Source organism: Pimephales promelas, chromosome 15 (assembly GCF_988280905.1).
Source record: "Pimephales promelas chromosome 15, fPimPro1.hap1.1, whole genome shotgun sequence".
In the NCBI taxonomy this organism is placed as follows: Eukaryota; Metazoa; Chordata; class Actinopteri; order Cypriniformes; family Leuciscidae; genus Pimephales; species Pimephales promelas.
The window spans coordinates 20,232,595-20,250,409 of NC_142783.1; the positions used below are offsets into that span (position 1 = coordinate 20,232,595).

At 37.6% G+C, this 17,815-nt stretch overlaps 1 protein-coding gene across 1 annotated transcript; it reads left to right on the top strand.

Annotated features, from left to right (window-relative positions):
* The first annotated feature begins 11,335 nt into the window (after positions 1-11,335).
* On the top strand, positions 11,336-17,495 carry malb (mal, T cell differentiation protein (MAL blood group) b). The gene is made up of 4 exons (XM_039669742.2): positions 11,336-11,539; positions 14,664-14,831; positions 16,381-16,518; positions 17,287-17,495. Exons 1-4 carry the CDS (start codon positions 11,450-11,452, stop codon positions 17,359-17,361), a joined length of 471 nt encoding a protein of 156 aa, XP_039525676.1. The 5' UTR covers positions 11,336-11,449; the 3' UTR covers positions 17,362-17,495.
* Positions 17,496-17,815: the final 320 nt, after the last annotated feature.

The following is a 17,815-nucleotide window of genomic DNA, read 5'->3' on the forward strand; positions in this document are numbered from 1 at the left end:
TCACTTTCTGGCCAGAAAACGTATTCATATTTCTGTTGATGGGGAAATCGTGTGTGTGTGTGTGTGTGTGTGTGTGGTGGCCCATACCTTAAATAATGTCCTAATTTTAAGTACCACACCTCCTGAGTACAACTCCTCCCTATTTCTTTTTTTGTTGTTGTTTCTCACACATACACACATAACTACATGGATTAAGTACACACCCCTCCATCTTCAATAGAAGATTCTTATTTAAACATGCCACTCCTTTAAAACATCTTTCACAGTTAAAGAACGGTACCTATTCTCTCTCTGTGTCTGACACACCGCCTCACCCAGCCATCCCAAGTTGTGGTGTCAAGATAAAGATGGAGACATGAATCAGCATTAATTGTTCTCAAAAAATGACTTATAGTCATATACTGTATTATATAAGTTAGCTGCTGCTCACACGTAACATGTTTCTGTGCTGTAAGAAATATTTATATGTTCTGTACACCATAGTCACAAATAGTTCTGCAACCAATATCCACGTAGAGACTGACAAATGTGAGTTACAAACTACTTATTTACAACCGGTAGCTAAACTACAGGCAAGCTACTGTTTAACATTACAAGCTAGTAACAAAAATTGCTAATTACATTGAAGCTAGTGGAATATCTTTTGATAACATGATATAGTTTCAATCAGAGCAGCTAAAGAATCAGATATGCTTCTGAAAAATTAGCTTATTAGCTAATATAAATTTAAACAATGCTAGCTTTTAGCTACATTAACTACTTTTAGTTAGTTACTCCTTGAGACTTTGATTCTGCAGTAAATTGTTCCAAGAACTAGTGTGCTGCCTACAAAGGGAGCATTTTAAGGTGTCATAGGCTGTTCAAAAAGGTAGGTTAGTTCACCCAAAAATGAAAGTTTTTGGTCCAAAAATAACAAAATCTACAAAACAAAAACGTTTTACGTCACTGCGGACAGAACCGGAAGACAACACGATGTTTAATAAAGTCGTAGTTTTTGTTATTTTTGGTCTAAAATGTATTTTCAATGCTTCAAAACATTCTAACTAACCCACTGTCGAATGGAGGTCTTACAGGCTTGACATAAGGGTGAGTCATTAATGACAATTTTCATTTTTGAATGAACTAACCCTTTAAGTAATAGTTGACTCAAATTAAAATGCTGTAATTTACTTACCATCATGTCATCATAAACCTGTGTGACTTACTTTTTTCGGTTGAACATCTAAAACAAAGTTGAAACATTCTTGAAAATATTTTCTTTTTATCTTTTTGTGAGTAAATGTTTTTTTTATTATTATTATTATAACTAATGACAAAAACAGGACAAAAACAAACACGCATCTGTTAAATTTTCACAATATTTCATACATAATATTAAATATATGTTCATAATTGAATATTTCATTATATAATTAATTATGCTGTAACAGTCTATCTGTGTGTGCTGGAAAATAGTATATGACCAGGGAATGTATTTTTCCCAGTTGGTTTCTGTCTCCACACTCCCAGTGTTTATAGAGAAATAATAGAGACTAGTCTGACCACATTCCATCTTTTAATATCAACCAGTTAGAATTCCACCCTATCCATTCGCATCAAGTTCCTTTAATGGTTCAGCACTCATTCCGATCATGAGGCAGTACCTGGAAATGCAGAAGTTAAAATAATTCTTCCGTCCTCAGTTTGTAAGTCAACATGAACAGAAAAGCCTTTAATAAGTTATTGTATGATGATTCATTTCATCAGTACATTGTTGGGGAAGATTGACTACTTTTGTGTGTGCAGGTGTGTCTCAGGACTGTCTGAAGGGGAGGGATTCCAGTGTGTTCACATTTCACCACTGTACATGAAACCCGAGTTAGTAAGATGACACGCCCGGGTGACCTGCTGCTGTGGTGATAGAAAAGCATTAGAGCCCAAAGTCAACACACACACACACACTGTCTGGACAGAGACGATAGATGCTGGAGATAATTAAAGAGAATAATGTCTGTATCAGTGTATATGTGTTTGTGTGTTGATAGTCACACAGCTGAAGTCAAAATTCACTTTTAATCAAAAAAGCAGATGTGTGTTTTCAGAAGTGGCTTTGGCCCCGAAATCACATTTGATCCGTTATACTCCCCAAACCCCCTCAACAAGAGACATGCGAAATCACTCCACTTTTAGTGATATATATTACATTACGGTGTACTATTTGCAGGCACAATTGGAGCAATGTTCAAGGTCACAAGGTTCGTAGGTCATCCATGCCGTGCCTTCTATGTTTCATTTTGTGAAATATTAGGCATTTTTGCACCTGTATTGTTTCCTAGGGCTGGTCATTTTCATAAATGGCTTTTTTATGCTTCTTTTTAATATAGAAGCCAATTTGTAAAACGTTTTTGAACGTTTTTTTTATAATTCTTGTAATTGTGACTATATTTCACAATGTGATTTTGCACTATGAAAAGTCCTTAAAAATATGGCCCAATTTACAGTTTAAATCATAAGGCATTTTCTGTATTTGCATCCCATATTTTGATTATGCATGTTCTGATTTAGGGTTAAAGGATTTGTAAAATTAAATGTAAACATAGTTAATTTTGATCCAGGACATTATCTGTTGTTCCACTACAAAAAAAAATCATTACAGTAACCATTTCTTGTTACATCTTGCATTTGGGGCTTTAATACTAACATTGTGACTTTATATTTTAGGTAACACTTTATTTTGATAGTCCACTTTAGACATTCAAATAACTATAAGTAACTTTGCCGTTACATGTCAACTAACTATCATTAGAGTATTAGTAGACTGTCAGCTTAATATCTGCTAACACTTTATTTTGTTGGTCTCCCAACAGACATTCAACTGAATGTAAGTAACTTAGCAACTACAAGTCAACTTGTTCTCCTAACCTGAACCCTAACACCTAACCCTAACCTAACAGTCTACTGACAGTCTACTACAGCCTACAAATACTGTAATGACACTTAGTTGAGATGTAGTTGAAAAGTTACTTATAGTTAGTAGAATGTCTAAAGTGACCATCTAAATAAAGTGTAACCATATTTTATTTTACATTTTATTTCACAACAGACTTCCATATCTCAAAAACTTAAAAAAAAAAGGAAGAAAAATAAAGTTTCATTGGATTGCAGTTGTACAAGTATTAATGAAGCCTGTATCTATTCAGTGTTTTCATGTGCCACAGTAGCCTAATGTCTTAAAATATTTTCAAAATATTAAGCATTATTCATTTCATTTTGTCAGCATATTGTAATTAATTGGATTCAGTGTTTTAATCGATTGAGAGTCCTATTAATATTTAAGTGATGGCTACCACAGGTAGCAAAAGAAAACCATTATCGTTCATAAAAATTTAATGTCATTGTTAGGTAACCAGATCAGAAGAGAAACAAACAAGTATTGTTTGGAGCTGTGCAATGCTACAACTGTTCCCATGAGCAACCAGGTGTGTATGTGTGTCTTCATCAGACATAAGATCCGATCTGTCCGACACACAGCCTCTCACCCTGGGGAAAGAGAGAGTATGTTTGTAAGTGTGTGCGTGTTTGCAGACATCTCTCTCCTGGGCCAGCTGATGTGTATCTCTATTAGTCTGGGATTGCAAAAGCTAGTGAAACCTAGCATTTTATCAGTGTAAAACATTTATCATGCTCACACACACACACACAAACACACGCACACCGCTCTAGTTAACTGAGCTGACTGGATCTGAAGGTTAAACATTCACCTAAATTGTTTCAACATAGTAAATATTTTCTATCGGAAACAGAGGGCCCTGAAGGGAGTTCATTTTATTCTCTTTATTTGCTTTCAACTCCTTCAAGGGCTCACTCAAAGGCATGGTGCTCCAAATGTGTTTTCCCATCAATGTAGCATACAATTCTGTCTTGGAATTTCATTAATAGTTGCATAGACTCAACATAATTTTAACAGTAGAAGACTAAAAGGCTTTAGTAAAAACCTGTTAATTGGTTAAGTTATTTTAACCAATCTTACTATGGTAAAACTGTAATAAATCTAACAGGACATTTAATAAATTTTACAGTAAAATACTGTTAAATTGACCTTTTTCATAAGTAAAAAAAGAACAAATCATCTTATAAATTACAGTGAAAAGCTATATTACTGCTGCTTAGATCCCTTTCAAATGGGAACTCGCACTGCATCTAAAAAGACACTATGGGGAACGCCCCCAGTGTGACCAGTGTCTAAAGCATCTGTCTAAACACGACGATGTTACCTGGCGACAGCCCATGATGTATAACCTCAGTATAAAAGTATGTCATCCTTTTTGTCTTCAAGTGCTGTTTGTTTGTGAATGTATTGAATCATCATGAAGTTGTAGTGCAAAGCGTTTCAGGAAGTTTGTTCATTCGTGTCCTCCTGATGTAGGAGAACGCACGCTCAGTGGGGGCTGAATGCGAGCATTGGGAGAGCTCTGCTTTCGTTTAGGGAAAACAAATGGAGCTGGTTGAGGAATTAGAGAAAGGTGTGGCTATTTCTAATTTTTCAGTAGCTGACAAGTGCGATCTGCTCAATGACGATTTGTTGTCACTTACATCCTCTGATCCTGAGTTGTTGGAGGTTATGCCCCACGCCTCAGACAGATTAGTATCAGTTTAAAACAGTCTCATCCCAAGACGTCATACAACTGACGCTTTTGACCATACGTCAACATCCGCCGTTTTAGGGTACCCTGTAATGTCGTTAGATGACTCTATGTAATCCTAACCCTAGACCTAAACCTACCCGTGTCATCTAACTGACGTTAAAGGTAAAGCGTCAGTTGGATGACACCCCAGGATCGTCATCTAACTGACGTTAAAGGGTGCCCTAAAACGGCGGATGTTGACGTATGGTCAAAAGCGTCAGTTAGTTGATGTCTGGGCTTCAATTTTACCACACACAAGCAATGGCTTCTTCAGATTTTCACCTCTATGCCTGATATTCTCTTCATTCCAGAGTTTGAAAGTATGCAACCAGTAAGATCAAATCCATTCTTTTACTAATGATCTACACAACCTAATTTATTTAATAAATCCTGGTGGTCTCAAACCTTTTAACATTATGGTTTATGGGGAAACTGCTGCTTTTCTGAGATTCCAGTTCATTTTATGTGTCAGATGAGTCAAAGCAGTTATTTCCTCTAAACATTTAGGATTAACTTGGCTAATCAAACTTTATTGTGTGACACACCTTGTGACGAATTATATTGCAATGTATTGTGTTTTTGACAGTTGCTGAAGCAGATAGTTAAGGATTTGTGTCAAGAGATCAGTTTCATTCACAAAAGTTTTTAATACTTGAAATATAGTGAAATAAATTATGGTGATGGAACTAGTTTGTTTATAGAGCTAACTGTGCTTTATTACAGGGCTTCCCATGTCTATTGGTGAACAGCAGGGGGGAAAAAACAATGCTAAATGCACATATTAAACTGCAGCTAACCTTTTTTTTTATAACCGTGCCTAGTTAAGATAGCAAAATGAATAGGCATATCAACTTTTAAAAGGGAGGAGAAAACCCTTCCCATGTGTCAATAAAACACTGTGGTATTTGATTGAAACCAAATTGGATGGACGCCAATATGGACAGGTAATCTCTCATTCTTGAGAACAATGGAAACACAAGAGAAAGGCATTGCGACATTGTTGTACATATATCCTAAAGTTATCCAGTAAAAATGTCTGGCTGCTTTATTTTGGAGCTATCAGGTGACATCATTTCATAAGAAATTCCTGCCACGCCTATTAATTAAAACAGCAGCAGGATTCACAGAAGTATCCTGAGCCGGATGGACAGGGAATGTATATTTAAATGGCTCATACAAGCTGCTGTGTGAATGGAATAGTATTTTGTAACAGATGTGAACCTCAAACTGTTATACCAATACCACTGTAGAATATATTTTTGTCATCTGGGTAGCCAGCTGTTTAATTATAGGTAGCGATGTCGCCTCATAGCACAAAGGTCCCTAGTTTGAGCCCCCGCTAATCCAGGAGTGCTTTCTGTTTAGAGTTAGCATGTTTCCTGATCCAGTTGCCCCACAATCCAAAAACATGTGTAAATGTGTATTTGGGAGTCCCAAACCATGTCATGTGGAGGGTCAGGGAAAGACCTGGTGACCTACCCCGGAAATATCATCGGCAAGAAAATTCATGGACAGTCTTGCGTATGGCAAGAGATGGCCCATATTATCACCAATAATGTTTGTTCCAGGTGTTTGATGTATTGGTGGCCTATAGTTTATTAAGGGCAATGAATTATAAAGTCCTGGACATGACATATGTTCTCACTTTTGTTCCGTATTCTGATATCTTTAGGATGTTGGATATCATGGCATTTCCGTATTCTTTTATCTGTGTGCCGCAGGGCTTTTGGCTAATGTCACACTCTCAAAACAAGGACTGCATGGGTAAAGTGTACAAGCTAGACATTGCTGCTGTGGAAGACTCATTCATAGTGAAAGTCAAATCTTTATATCACTCATTGATGCTCAAGGCAACACCAGGAAGATGTAAACCTTTGAGCAGGATGGTCAGTAAAGTGATATTTTGTTTTAAACAGCCCTTTAAAACAAAATGCTGTAATAACAATTTACACCGATTGTCCTGTTCAAAAGTTTACGTTGGCCTGGCTATTTTCGTAGCCTATAGTGCAGGGATGGGCAACTTCAGTCCTGGAGGGCCATTGTTCTACAGAGTTTAGCTTCAATACTAATCAAACACACCTGAACAAGCTAATCAAAGTCTTCAGGATTACTAGAAAGTTACAGGCAGGTGATTTTTTCAGGGATGGAGCTAAACTCTTTAGGACAGTGGCCCTCCAGGACCGACATTGCCAGCCCTGCATGTAGCCTGGAACTTTTGAATCAAACATTAGCGGACAGGAGCCAGACTATTCAAGGCCTAAATGTAATTATAATGTTTGATTTGAATTAACTGCAAACAATGTTGTTTCCTATTGAATGCGCAGTAGTGTAGACTTAAATGGCCATATGGTGCCATTTCAGCCCATTCTCACCCCCAAGGCGTCACCTTACTGACGCCTTGGGAAGCATTTGACCATGCTTCAATATCTGACGCTTAAGGCGCCCTTTAGCGTCAGTTAGATGACGCCCTAGGATCGCGTGTACCCTACCCCCACCCCAGACCTAAACCTAACCGCGTCCTCTAACTGACGCTTTCCTTTAGCGTCAGTTAGATGACGCCGTAGGATCACGTCATCCATAGGCGGAAATCGCGGGGGGGTCGGGGGGGTCAGGACCCCCCCCATCTGAGGGTTGTCCCCCCCAAAAAAAACATTAAAATATGTGTATTGTAAATAATGTAATGATATGTTCTTAAAATAATTAAGAAATAAAATAACACAAATGCAAACGGGGCAATATCGAAAAAAGCGTTCTAAAGATTTTGAGACCCCCCTCCCTTGCCTCACAGTGCATTGGTCCACGTCCCTTTTACCTCAGACACACACATTCCAGTGGCGGGAGAGAAAAACATAGTTTTTGAGTAGTTGTGGAACTCCAGTAAAGGGGGTCGCACACCGGACGAGAAGCGTAGCGTCGCGTCGCGCAGCGCCACGTCGGCCATGACACCGGCGGCGCCGTTCGGCGTCTGTCCGCGGCGCCCAGCAACGGCTCAGGACCGTGTTCAAAACCCTGCTGCGCCACAGAGCGCCATTTACATAGTTTTATATACAATTTAAATTATTTTTGTCTCAAATCAGTACTGACGGATCCTGACTTCGCCCTATGCTGCAATATGCATTTAGTTTTGCATTCATTTACAGAAATCAGCTGCTTGAATGACTTGCTGGTGTTATTGGATTTTTCAGGTGAGATTCTCAATTCATTCAGTAAACGGATGCTCTGAGGTAAAGTTTTCAGACTGCAGACTCAGGAACGATTGTTTTTAATTGTACAGTACAATAATAACTTAGAACAGACATTATCTTCATGTCATTAAACATTACAATATTGCTGGCCATACACTGGTGAGAAAGTCCGGATGCGCTGTGCATTTAGATTGTAACGCTTTCACTGTGATTTAGTTGGTTAATATCATTTAATATAGTTAAAGAATGAGTCAATGAATGAAATGAAATCGCTGCGCTGCGTGAGGAGAGTATGTAAACAGATTCGCCGCTGGCTTAAACCAGAAAGAAATTTTAAGAAGTATAATGAAATGATCTCCATGCTACACTAATAATAGTAGTAAGGCTTTCCTCTGTATTTTTTTGCCTGTATTATTGGTGTCCCCTTCAAAATTTGCTCTTGAGAATTGTTATGTTTATTGTCCCCCCCAACATTTTGATGAAATTTTCGCCCCTGACGTCATCGTAAAGGGCGCCTAAAACGTCAAATATTGAAGCATGGTCAAAGGTGACGCCTTGGGTTGAGAATGCGTTGGCCATTTTCAGTAAACGAGATTTTTAAGAGCCGATAACCCTATTTAGTGAAAAAGTATATTTCTGTAAAGAAAAATACCCAGGTAACCAAAAATATGTTCTATAAACATTTTGCTAATAATCCCATTAAGTTACAATTCCAGTACCATTCCATTTGATCATTTTGAAATTTGTTGCTAAATGCTATCCATCTGAACACTCTGAAATAAGTAGCAACATTTAAAAAATATTATACGAACATCTAACTAAACAATTTTATAAAAAATTCTCGCATGAACAATGTATAAAAACATTTTTGTGCTAACATTTTGAGAATATTTTTAAAGGCCAGATAAATCTGAACAAACATTCTATTAACATTACTGGAAGAATGTTTATTCATAAATTTGAGGGAACATCACTACATTAGCAAAGTTCTGAGCTTGTTCCTTGTTAGATGGGTATATCAGTCAAAATGATTATCTCTAAAGCAAACAAACCAACCTCAAACCAATAAAGTGAATATTGGGGATAGTTCCTGACCTTAACCAGCCAACTAACCAGCTTAACATCAGGACCTCCTACTTTAACTAACCACCCATCTTTAAACAACCAACCAACAAAGGGATTCTTGAGGAGGTGCTCAGTATAAAACTGTGAGGAGAGACATGTTCGCACCACTTCTGCATGGCCAAATACTTCCAGAACATTCTACAACCGATTTTAAACTGAGAATTAGTTGATCTTTTCTAAGACTAGTTTTGGTCCAAAGATTATGAAGTGTTTATAATCCTCCAATGCCTCTGACATTCTGGTTATATGCAATCTGATGGCCATGAATGTATTTCAGCTGTGTTGGAGCTGTGAAAAACAAACAGTTATTGTACTGAAAGTGTATATCTATTGGAAATAAAAATGACTGGTCTACATAAAAAGAAACATGTTTTGGTATTAATCCAAGCACCATCTTCAGTTGAAAACACAGGAAGTAACTCTGGCAAATATACACAAATGTCGAAGTCACATGACTACCAAGTTGTCCACATAATATTCTTCCCAGAGCTATTATTCCCTGTCGCTTACAGTGGTGCCCCTCCTCCACTTGCTGTGGAGTACACCGATCTCTTCATAGAGCGGGATGGCACAGTTTCTAAAACAGGTGTTTGAGGATCCGGTCCTTTGGATGGACCGGACATTAGCCGTTGTTTTAAAATACACAGGGATGCTTTGCTTGGAGAAAACCCTCTCCAGTCACATAGTGAATGACCACATGGTTTCTACGGACAGTACGCAGTACTAAACAGTACGCAGATACTACGGTTTCTACGGACAGTACGCAGTTACTTCCAAACGCACCCTCTGACTTGATTTTTTTCTCCCTCCTTTTTTCTAAACTCTCAGAAATGACTACTGAACCACAGGAACAAAACAACCAAACATAAGCTAGAGAGCAAACAACTGAACAAAGGAAACTGAGGACTTAAAATACACAGAAGTAAATGAGGGAACTAAACGAGTAACAGGTGAACTTAATTAGGCTAAGTGAGTTAATTAGGCTAACTGGCACACACAAGGAAACTATGTCAACACAAGCATGTAACAGAAACAAACCAAAACAGAGTATACACAGTTATATAGTTGCATAGTTGTTTAGTATACACAGTTTAATAGTTACATTACACCCACCTCCTGAAAGACGCGTCCCCATGCTGAAACTGTAGTCCAACTGTAGAGGGAGGGTGGGAGCTTAAGTGGTGGATGCAGAGCAGAGACATGGGACAAGCCCAAGGCAGAATCAAGGGACGGAGGAGCCATGCGAGACAAAGCCCAGGAGTGTAATCCAGATGGAGGAAAGGAACTCTAGGGACGGGGCAATGACGAAGGTTCTGGAGGGTGGGGAAGAGCAGCAGAAAAGCAACCAAATCAAATTTTGCTAGATTTTAATGACTTTACAGACTTTCATGATTAGCCAGATTTTCTTTTTACCCTGTATGGAGAGTTTTAATTGGATTAATGCATGTGAATATTCGGACCTGGTCAAAGCTACCACACATTCTCTTTTATTTAGAACTGTTGCAATTATAATCAATTTGTAGCATCAGGGGTTGTCATTTCTGCATTAGGATTTTATAACCCAAGTTTCTTCAATATTAATCCCTAGATTAATTTTACAATAATGTAAGTAGTGATAGTCCCTATAGTCTATATAAAGAGATTGAACTCTTTTCGATTTATATGTACCTGAAATATTTATGAATAAATCAGTAATTAATCAAAACGTGAGATGTATGATAGAATCAAGCTAAGTCAGATTCTTACTCAAATTATTAGTTGGTCCACTTCTTCCAGGTGTGTTGATCATCTCGTTTGCATCATGGACATCCCATCTTCACGGACTTTGCGAGCCGTTGCTTGCATGGATGATCACTGTCTTGTCGTTTTCTTCTTATATTGTCCAGTGATTTTTAAATAAAGTGTTTTGTTTAAACACTTTACAAGCTGGATGTTTTAGAAAACCATGCATCTACATCAACAGATATATATTGCGTAAGGGCACCAATCGTGTTCCACCCAGAAGGCCTACTGATTAATGCTGGACCTCTCCCTATTTTTATACATGTTTATTTAAAGCTATGATGTCGACATAGTTAAACTATATGCCTTTGAAGAAAGAGGACACTCCTTGTCCTTATCTGTCTTTATTTTACAGCAATAATTTGGCCACATTGTTCACTGTTTTTGACTCTATTTACTAAGTAAACATCTTCCCTTCCACTCAGTCGAGTGTGTCTGTGTATTAATTAGCGAACACCTGAGCAGCTGATTGACCCGTGTTAGTCAACCCGTTGCCAAACTGCACCCACATACACGAAACGTTCCTCAACATCACAGCCCGCTCAGTGAAAGTGGAGAGGTACATCGCCGCTCTCCTCACGTAGGGTGTGTTCACACAGAGCAGGTTTTTCAGGTCTCCAGTGGACATTGAAAAGACGCACCCGTGGCTCCGTTACTCCATTCATTCCTCTGAAGGATAGCGGGAGCGCGACGATGGCAGCGGTCACGCAACAGATGTCGAGCCTTCCCAGTGGACTCCGGATCTGCACCACGGCACCGGACATACTCTACCTGCCCGAACTGGTGCGTGAACGGAACATTTAATGGATTTTTTTTTTTTTTTTAATCCAGTTAGGCCTATTGTAAATATATCAGATGAATATGGGTAAATATTAATCTTTCAGTATATTTCTGTCATATTTTTTTTTTAGCTATATAATTTTATATTTGACCTGTTTCTTTTTATGCTTATTTTTTAAAAAGCATTTTTTTTTTCTATTTTAACATTTGAAGGTAATGGAAAAAGAGTAAAGCGAAAAAAAGCTTAAAAATAGAAATAGGCCTACATATTTTTTAGGCTTCGGTTAATTTAATTTGTAGAGTAAAAAAAAATGTAATGTGTGTGTGTGTGTGTATATATATATATATATATATATATATATATATATATATATATATATATATAGGCCTATATATCAGGCTATAGCGCAGTTCCAGGTCAAATTTGATATGTTATCCTAAGTAGCCTATTGGTGGTTCCACTTCATTTCGTTTTATTTATAGCTATTAAATAGGAGATAACGGTTGGATAAGGGAAGTTCAAAACAAAATCATTTTACGATTATTAGCCTACATTTTAATTAATTGACTGTGGGTTTCTGGTGACATATGAGGTCTCAGCCCAGCACCTCCACAACAGCAGCAGTTGACACCGAGGTTAATGAGGGACACACGGCTAGGCTACATTTACAGAACCCTTACACCTGAATTAAACTGTAACGATGGATCAAAGAATGCTGTTTAAAAACGGGGTTTGTTTGTTCAAAACAGTTTGTTTTGTGGTTGTGGTTCTTGTCGGAGCTCAGTAGAAGCTGAAGGGCATGAATGTGAGTTTAGGTCATATCAGATTCAGTAGCTCAAATGAAAGTCTGTTTGGAGGATATGTGCAAGAGACAGAAAACAAAGACGATGAGTTTGAGTTTGATGAGATCTTTGTTTTGAGTCTCCATTACAGTTGACCATTTAGATCATTTTAGATATGGTGAACACAAATACGTGGACCAATGATGCACATGCCTGTCACTGTCAGACAAATGTTGCCTATTTATTTTTTATTTAGAGATTAAAAAATACTAAATAGCCTCCGTAATAAAATGCGTGGACATGAAATGCTGATTTAAGCGAAGGGCAGTAAATGAGAAAAAAACTTAAGATCAGTGAATAAACAGGAAAACAGAGGTGGGCATGCAGTAACAAAGTAGGCCTAGCCTACATTTACTTACTGTATGCTACACTTTTTGAGTAGCTCTCTGTAGGCTAACTACTATTATTTTTTCTGGAAACTTTTTTACTTTAACTTCGAAAGTTTCCAACTACATTTGAAAGACATCACTACTTTTTACTCCACTACATTTCTATGTCCTTGAGTAGAACGTCAGGGCAGGGATGATTTGATTGCAGTGGTTGCCTTTTGATTGATGGACGTCAGTCAGAACCGATTTTCATTTTCAACCACTACACTGTCCATTGTTGGAGATTAACGTAAAACTAACGTTGGTTTCTGATATAGGCCTACTTGATTTTCCTTTTCAAGGGTTTGGGTTTAGTCTTCTAAAATGTGAATTTTGTCATTGTTTTGGAGCACTATAGCTTATAGATAACAGTAGGCTAACACATTCATACTAGCAAAAAAAAAAAAAAAGAAAAAAAACTTTAAATAGGGCATTTGAGTAGAGGGAACTGCTATTTAGGTGTCTGAAACCATTGTGGACGTTATTGAGTGCACTTATTCAATCTCACATTCAATCCCACTGGAACTGTGTTTTAGAAAATACGTTTACACCATTTTGAGTGCCTGAAAACAAAAACGTTTTAAATGTTTACACAACAAACACTTAAATGGAGAAGCTTTTCCTTTGCGTTTTCAGCATACAGACATACAAAATTATCCCCTTCCACACCGATCTGCGAAAAGGCTAAAAATGCTGTATTCTGCTACCAGGCCATTAGATGGCGATGAAATACTATAGATTGAATATGACATTATCGTTTTCAGAGATTGAGTTTTTGTTGATTACACAGAGACTGTTTCCAAAAACTTGCACTTTGAAAATCGTTTTCAGGAGTTTGCGTTTTCAGGCAACCAAAACACGAATTTCTGAAGACAATGACCTGAAGTCACGTATGCGTTTTACGTTTTCAATCTATAGTGATTCATCGCCATCTAATGGCCTGGCAGCAGAATACAGGGTTTTTAGTCGTTTACGCGGATCCATGTGAACGGGGATCGTTTTGATGGTTTCGTCTGAACATGGAAAACTTTGAAAACTTTTTAAAACTTTTATTTTTAAAACTATGTTTTAAGCATATCGTTATGTAAACGTACCCTTAAACAAAATGTAATGTCAGTTCATAATTGCCAGTAGTGATGTTGTACGATGAGGACGTAATGTCGACATAAATGATACATCAGTGTCCCAATGTGTTGTGAGCGGCTCTGCCAGCGTCCTTATTGTCATTACCAGTGCCTGAATTTGTGTACACAATATACTGATTCACGACCTAGGGAACTGATGGAGACACCCTCAGCTCCACTGACTATGGCTGCATCCGAAAACTGGTAAATGCTACCTTCAGAGGACACATTCCAAGGTCGTGAGTCATTAAGGCACGTCTGAATCATGGTCCAAATGCAATGTTAGTTTCACTTCCTGTTCCCTGAGATACCTTCATTTTGATCAATTTTTGAAGCCAGCATAGACCTTCGCTGCCTTTGAAATCCCACAAATAATCCTGTGCTTTCCATTCTGTGACAGTTGAGCTTGAAAAATAAAGATGTCGTCTGAATGTTGCAGCTCATTTTGTGTGTAATCAACGTTTGCCACTTATGATGTAATTTCGAGGGAGAAATTACTATTGTTGTCATAAAGCTTGCTCTATGTTGCTGTATATCATTTAACCATTACGCTGCCTCAGAAGTCTGTCTGACGTGAGGTACCTTCGTGCACAAACGCAAAAGCCTATGTGAGACTAGACAGTCTTTTATAGACTTCATTTTAGTCTATTCTAGAGAATCTCTGGGTTTGGGTGTTATGTAAAGACACCCAATGTGGAATGAGTTTATCATTAATGTGTGTTAAGAATAAGTAGGTTGCACTATATGCATGCACAAATTACTACACTGAATTTGCATGTGTTTGTCCTACAGGTGTTTGGAGGGTTAGTATGGATCCTGGTGGCATCCACACATGTGACTGAGAATAACCCTCAGGGATGGGTGATGTTTGTATCAGTTTTCTGCTTTGTGATGACCTTCCTCTGGCTCATCATCTTCGCATGTGGAGGGCACAAAAACAGCAGCGCCTGGGCTACAGCGGTGAGCAGAGAACAGATTATAGTGCGAATTTGTGTGTATCATTTGGGCCTTTGGAACATTTTTATTATGGTGTCGAGAGGGGGGCCTTAAAATTATACACATACATACATAGTTGCACACTAAAACATGCACTGAAAAAAAGTGGTAATCTGCAATAATTTCAAGGATCTATTTCCACTATCTAACCCACAAAAAATAATTATAATATATTACAAAGTATAATTGTATTAATTGTAGACTTATTTAAATCGAAATAGTTTGGAGATGGAGCTAGACTCTCAGTACAGTGGAGGCGGAGCTAGACTCTCAGTACAGTGGGGGCGGAGCTAGACTATCAGTACAGTGGGGGCGGAGCTAGACTATCAGTACAGTGGGGGCAGAGCTTCATCACCCCTCTGCTAACAAGTCATTTGATTTTATGCATTTGTAATGTGTCACTTGTTGAGCCAAATAAGCTTATGTTAAATAACACAAAGACTATCTCGTTCTTTTCTTTTTAATGCGCCAGATTTAGGCCTATATTTCCTCTCCATTTTCGTAACTATTCTCTACATTATACATTCGCAACTCACACCACCCACTGTACTCCTGACGCAAGTAGGCCTACCTACATTATACGCTGTTTCGGTTCATTTATGAGCTCCAGGTCACGAGCCGGCCCCTCCGTGTCGTGACTATCTATTGTCTGCTATTTATTAAATCCAGGCAATTGGTTGATGAAACACTGATTAATATTAAGAGACAATTAATACAAAACGAAATTCACCTTAATGAAAGGCTCTGTCCTTTATGTTTGTCTCTGTGAAAGTTTTAAAGCAGTCTTTCAGTGCCGCTTCTTTCAGCCAGCTCCTTGTTTCCTGTCTGCCATTATTGGACAAACTGATTAATCCAGGTGTGTCTGACCTCAGTAGTCACAACAATAATAATCAGGCACACCTGAATAAATCAAGTTTGACCAATAATGGCAGACAGGAAACAAGGAGCTGACTGAAGTTCAGGAAGTAGTGCAGCTGTGCATAAAGCCCATTGTCACATAACAATGTTTTTCCCTCATAGGCCTAAACACGTACACAAAAAATAATTAAAAATGAATATTTTATGTTCTGTTGAGAGCCAACTCACACATTCATCCAGTGGGTAGTATTACTTTTGGTACTTTTTCCACCTAAAAGTTAAAGTTTCTTTGTGTCACGTCCGTTACGGATGTGCATTTCCCTCATATTTTACATAAAACACATAGATCTTATGTCTGGGCTCGTTTATTAAGGGAGTATGGATAAAAAGACATTACCAATATATTGGTATTAAATTTAAATGCCCCCTACAGAGCAATTGGGCAAGGTATACATCTGCGCTAAAATATCAAGGTGAAAGTCATCATAGCTTGCATAGTATAGACTCAGCTTCCAACCCAACTTTGAGAATAGTTTAACGGCGATTTTTTATTTTTATTTTTTTAATCGCCCGATAAGAGTCTGACTTTAACGCCGATAACGGCCAACCACTAATATATAAACAAACTGGCTTTGATGATGTTTTCTGTGTACAGGACTTTATTTATCACCTTCTTGCTGTTACGTTCTATCTGAGCGCCTCAGTGATCCTGGCTTATGTGACCATCGGCATGAAATTAGCCACTCCAGGAATCTATCCCTTTAGGTACTATCAAATCGACATTGCAGCTGTGGTAAGCACAAAATACACACACTTTGTTGTTATATGTTGAAGTTGAATAGTTTTTTTTTTTTTTTTTTTTTCATATAATCGGGGCAATGATGTTGTTGTTGTTTTTTAATAAAAAATCAATCAGTCACAATCCAGACTGCACACAGGTATGAAGAGGTTAGATTTGAACACATTGCAGAACAACAAACCTAAAAAGGCTCACAATTAAAACTAAAAATGCTAAAACTTTACTAAAAATGATTTAATGTTTAAAAACATACCCGAATGCATACTGAACAACAGTGTGTGCTCTATAGAGCTATAAGGCCATCTAGTGGCAAGGATCATGAAATAATATTTTTTTTTTTCAGCAGAGACACTCAGTGTGAGACTTTTGGTCAAGTTGTTATAACAATTCTTTGCATAATAAATTAACATAGTAAATACTACAAATAATTGCATTTTGTATTTAAGTTGTAATAATGTGAAGAATGTGCTTAAATTATATTATTGATAAAATCTAGTAATTTAATTTACAAAAATCTCCAAAAAATGCATTAAAAAACAGAATAAATATCAAATGAAGTGATATAAGCATTCTGGACAAAAAAATTCAGGCTTCGGATAATTGGGAGGAGAGGATGAGGGAACACTAATCATTTATAAACACTGTTAAAGGTGATCTTTAGAAAATCCCAAAATTCATGGGCATTTTTTATTTTTAAAAGGACTTTTAAAGCGGTTTAAAGATCAAATTTTTGACTGACCTTTTCCCCTCTCTCTCCTTCAGGTGTTCTCTTATATTGCCACATTGCTTTACTTCATCCACTGCATCCTTTCTGCTTTGCGGTGGAAATCCTTCTAATCAACGAATCTGATCAAAAGGAAATAATTTTGACAATTTAAAAAACATTGTAAAACTATTGGGGGCTGAGAGAGAAGAATCTCAGGGGTCAGTCCTGAGCACCCTCTACTCAAAAACCACAGCAATCATGATGGAATAATCCCATTTACACTTTTCATAGATTATTCTGACCTTATTGCTTCTGTAATGATGATGCTTTCTTATATTTGGTAGAAGGGAAACTTTTTAAAATGGTATCTGTATGACTCCCCCCTGTGTAGATGCAGATGAAGAAACATGAGGGGTTTTTTGTATACGTCTTGTATCTTTGTAACAGAAACACATTTTTTTTTTTATATTTAGCTACTGCACACTATGAAAGACATGATATTTTAATAAAAGAAAACAAACTAGACATAATTCCCTGTGTAATTAATTCCGGAGGCAGGTAATGTTTGGCCTGTAAATATGACTA

What these genes read in the sequence shown, in the direction of transcription:
- malb (XM_039669742.2), top strand. Translation starts at nt 11,450, where the DNA reads ATGGCAGCGGTCACGCAACAGATGTCGAGCCTTCCCAGTGGACTCCGG. An exon ending in TACTCTACCTGCCCGAACTG is followed by an intron (nt 11,540 to 14,663) that starts GTGCGTGAACGG and finishes TTTGTCCTACAG; the next exon opens with GTGTTTGGAGGGTTAGTATG. An exon ending in GCAGCGCCTGGGCTACAGCG is followed by an intron (nt 14,832 to 16,380) that starts GTGAGCAGAGAA and finishes TTCTGTGTACAG; the next exon opens with GACTTTATTTATCACCTTCT.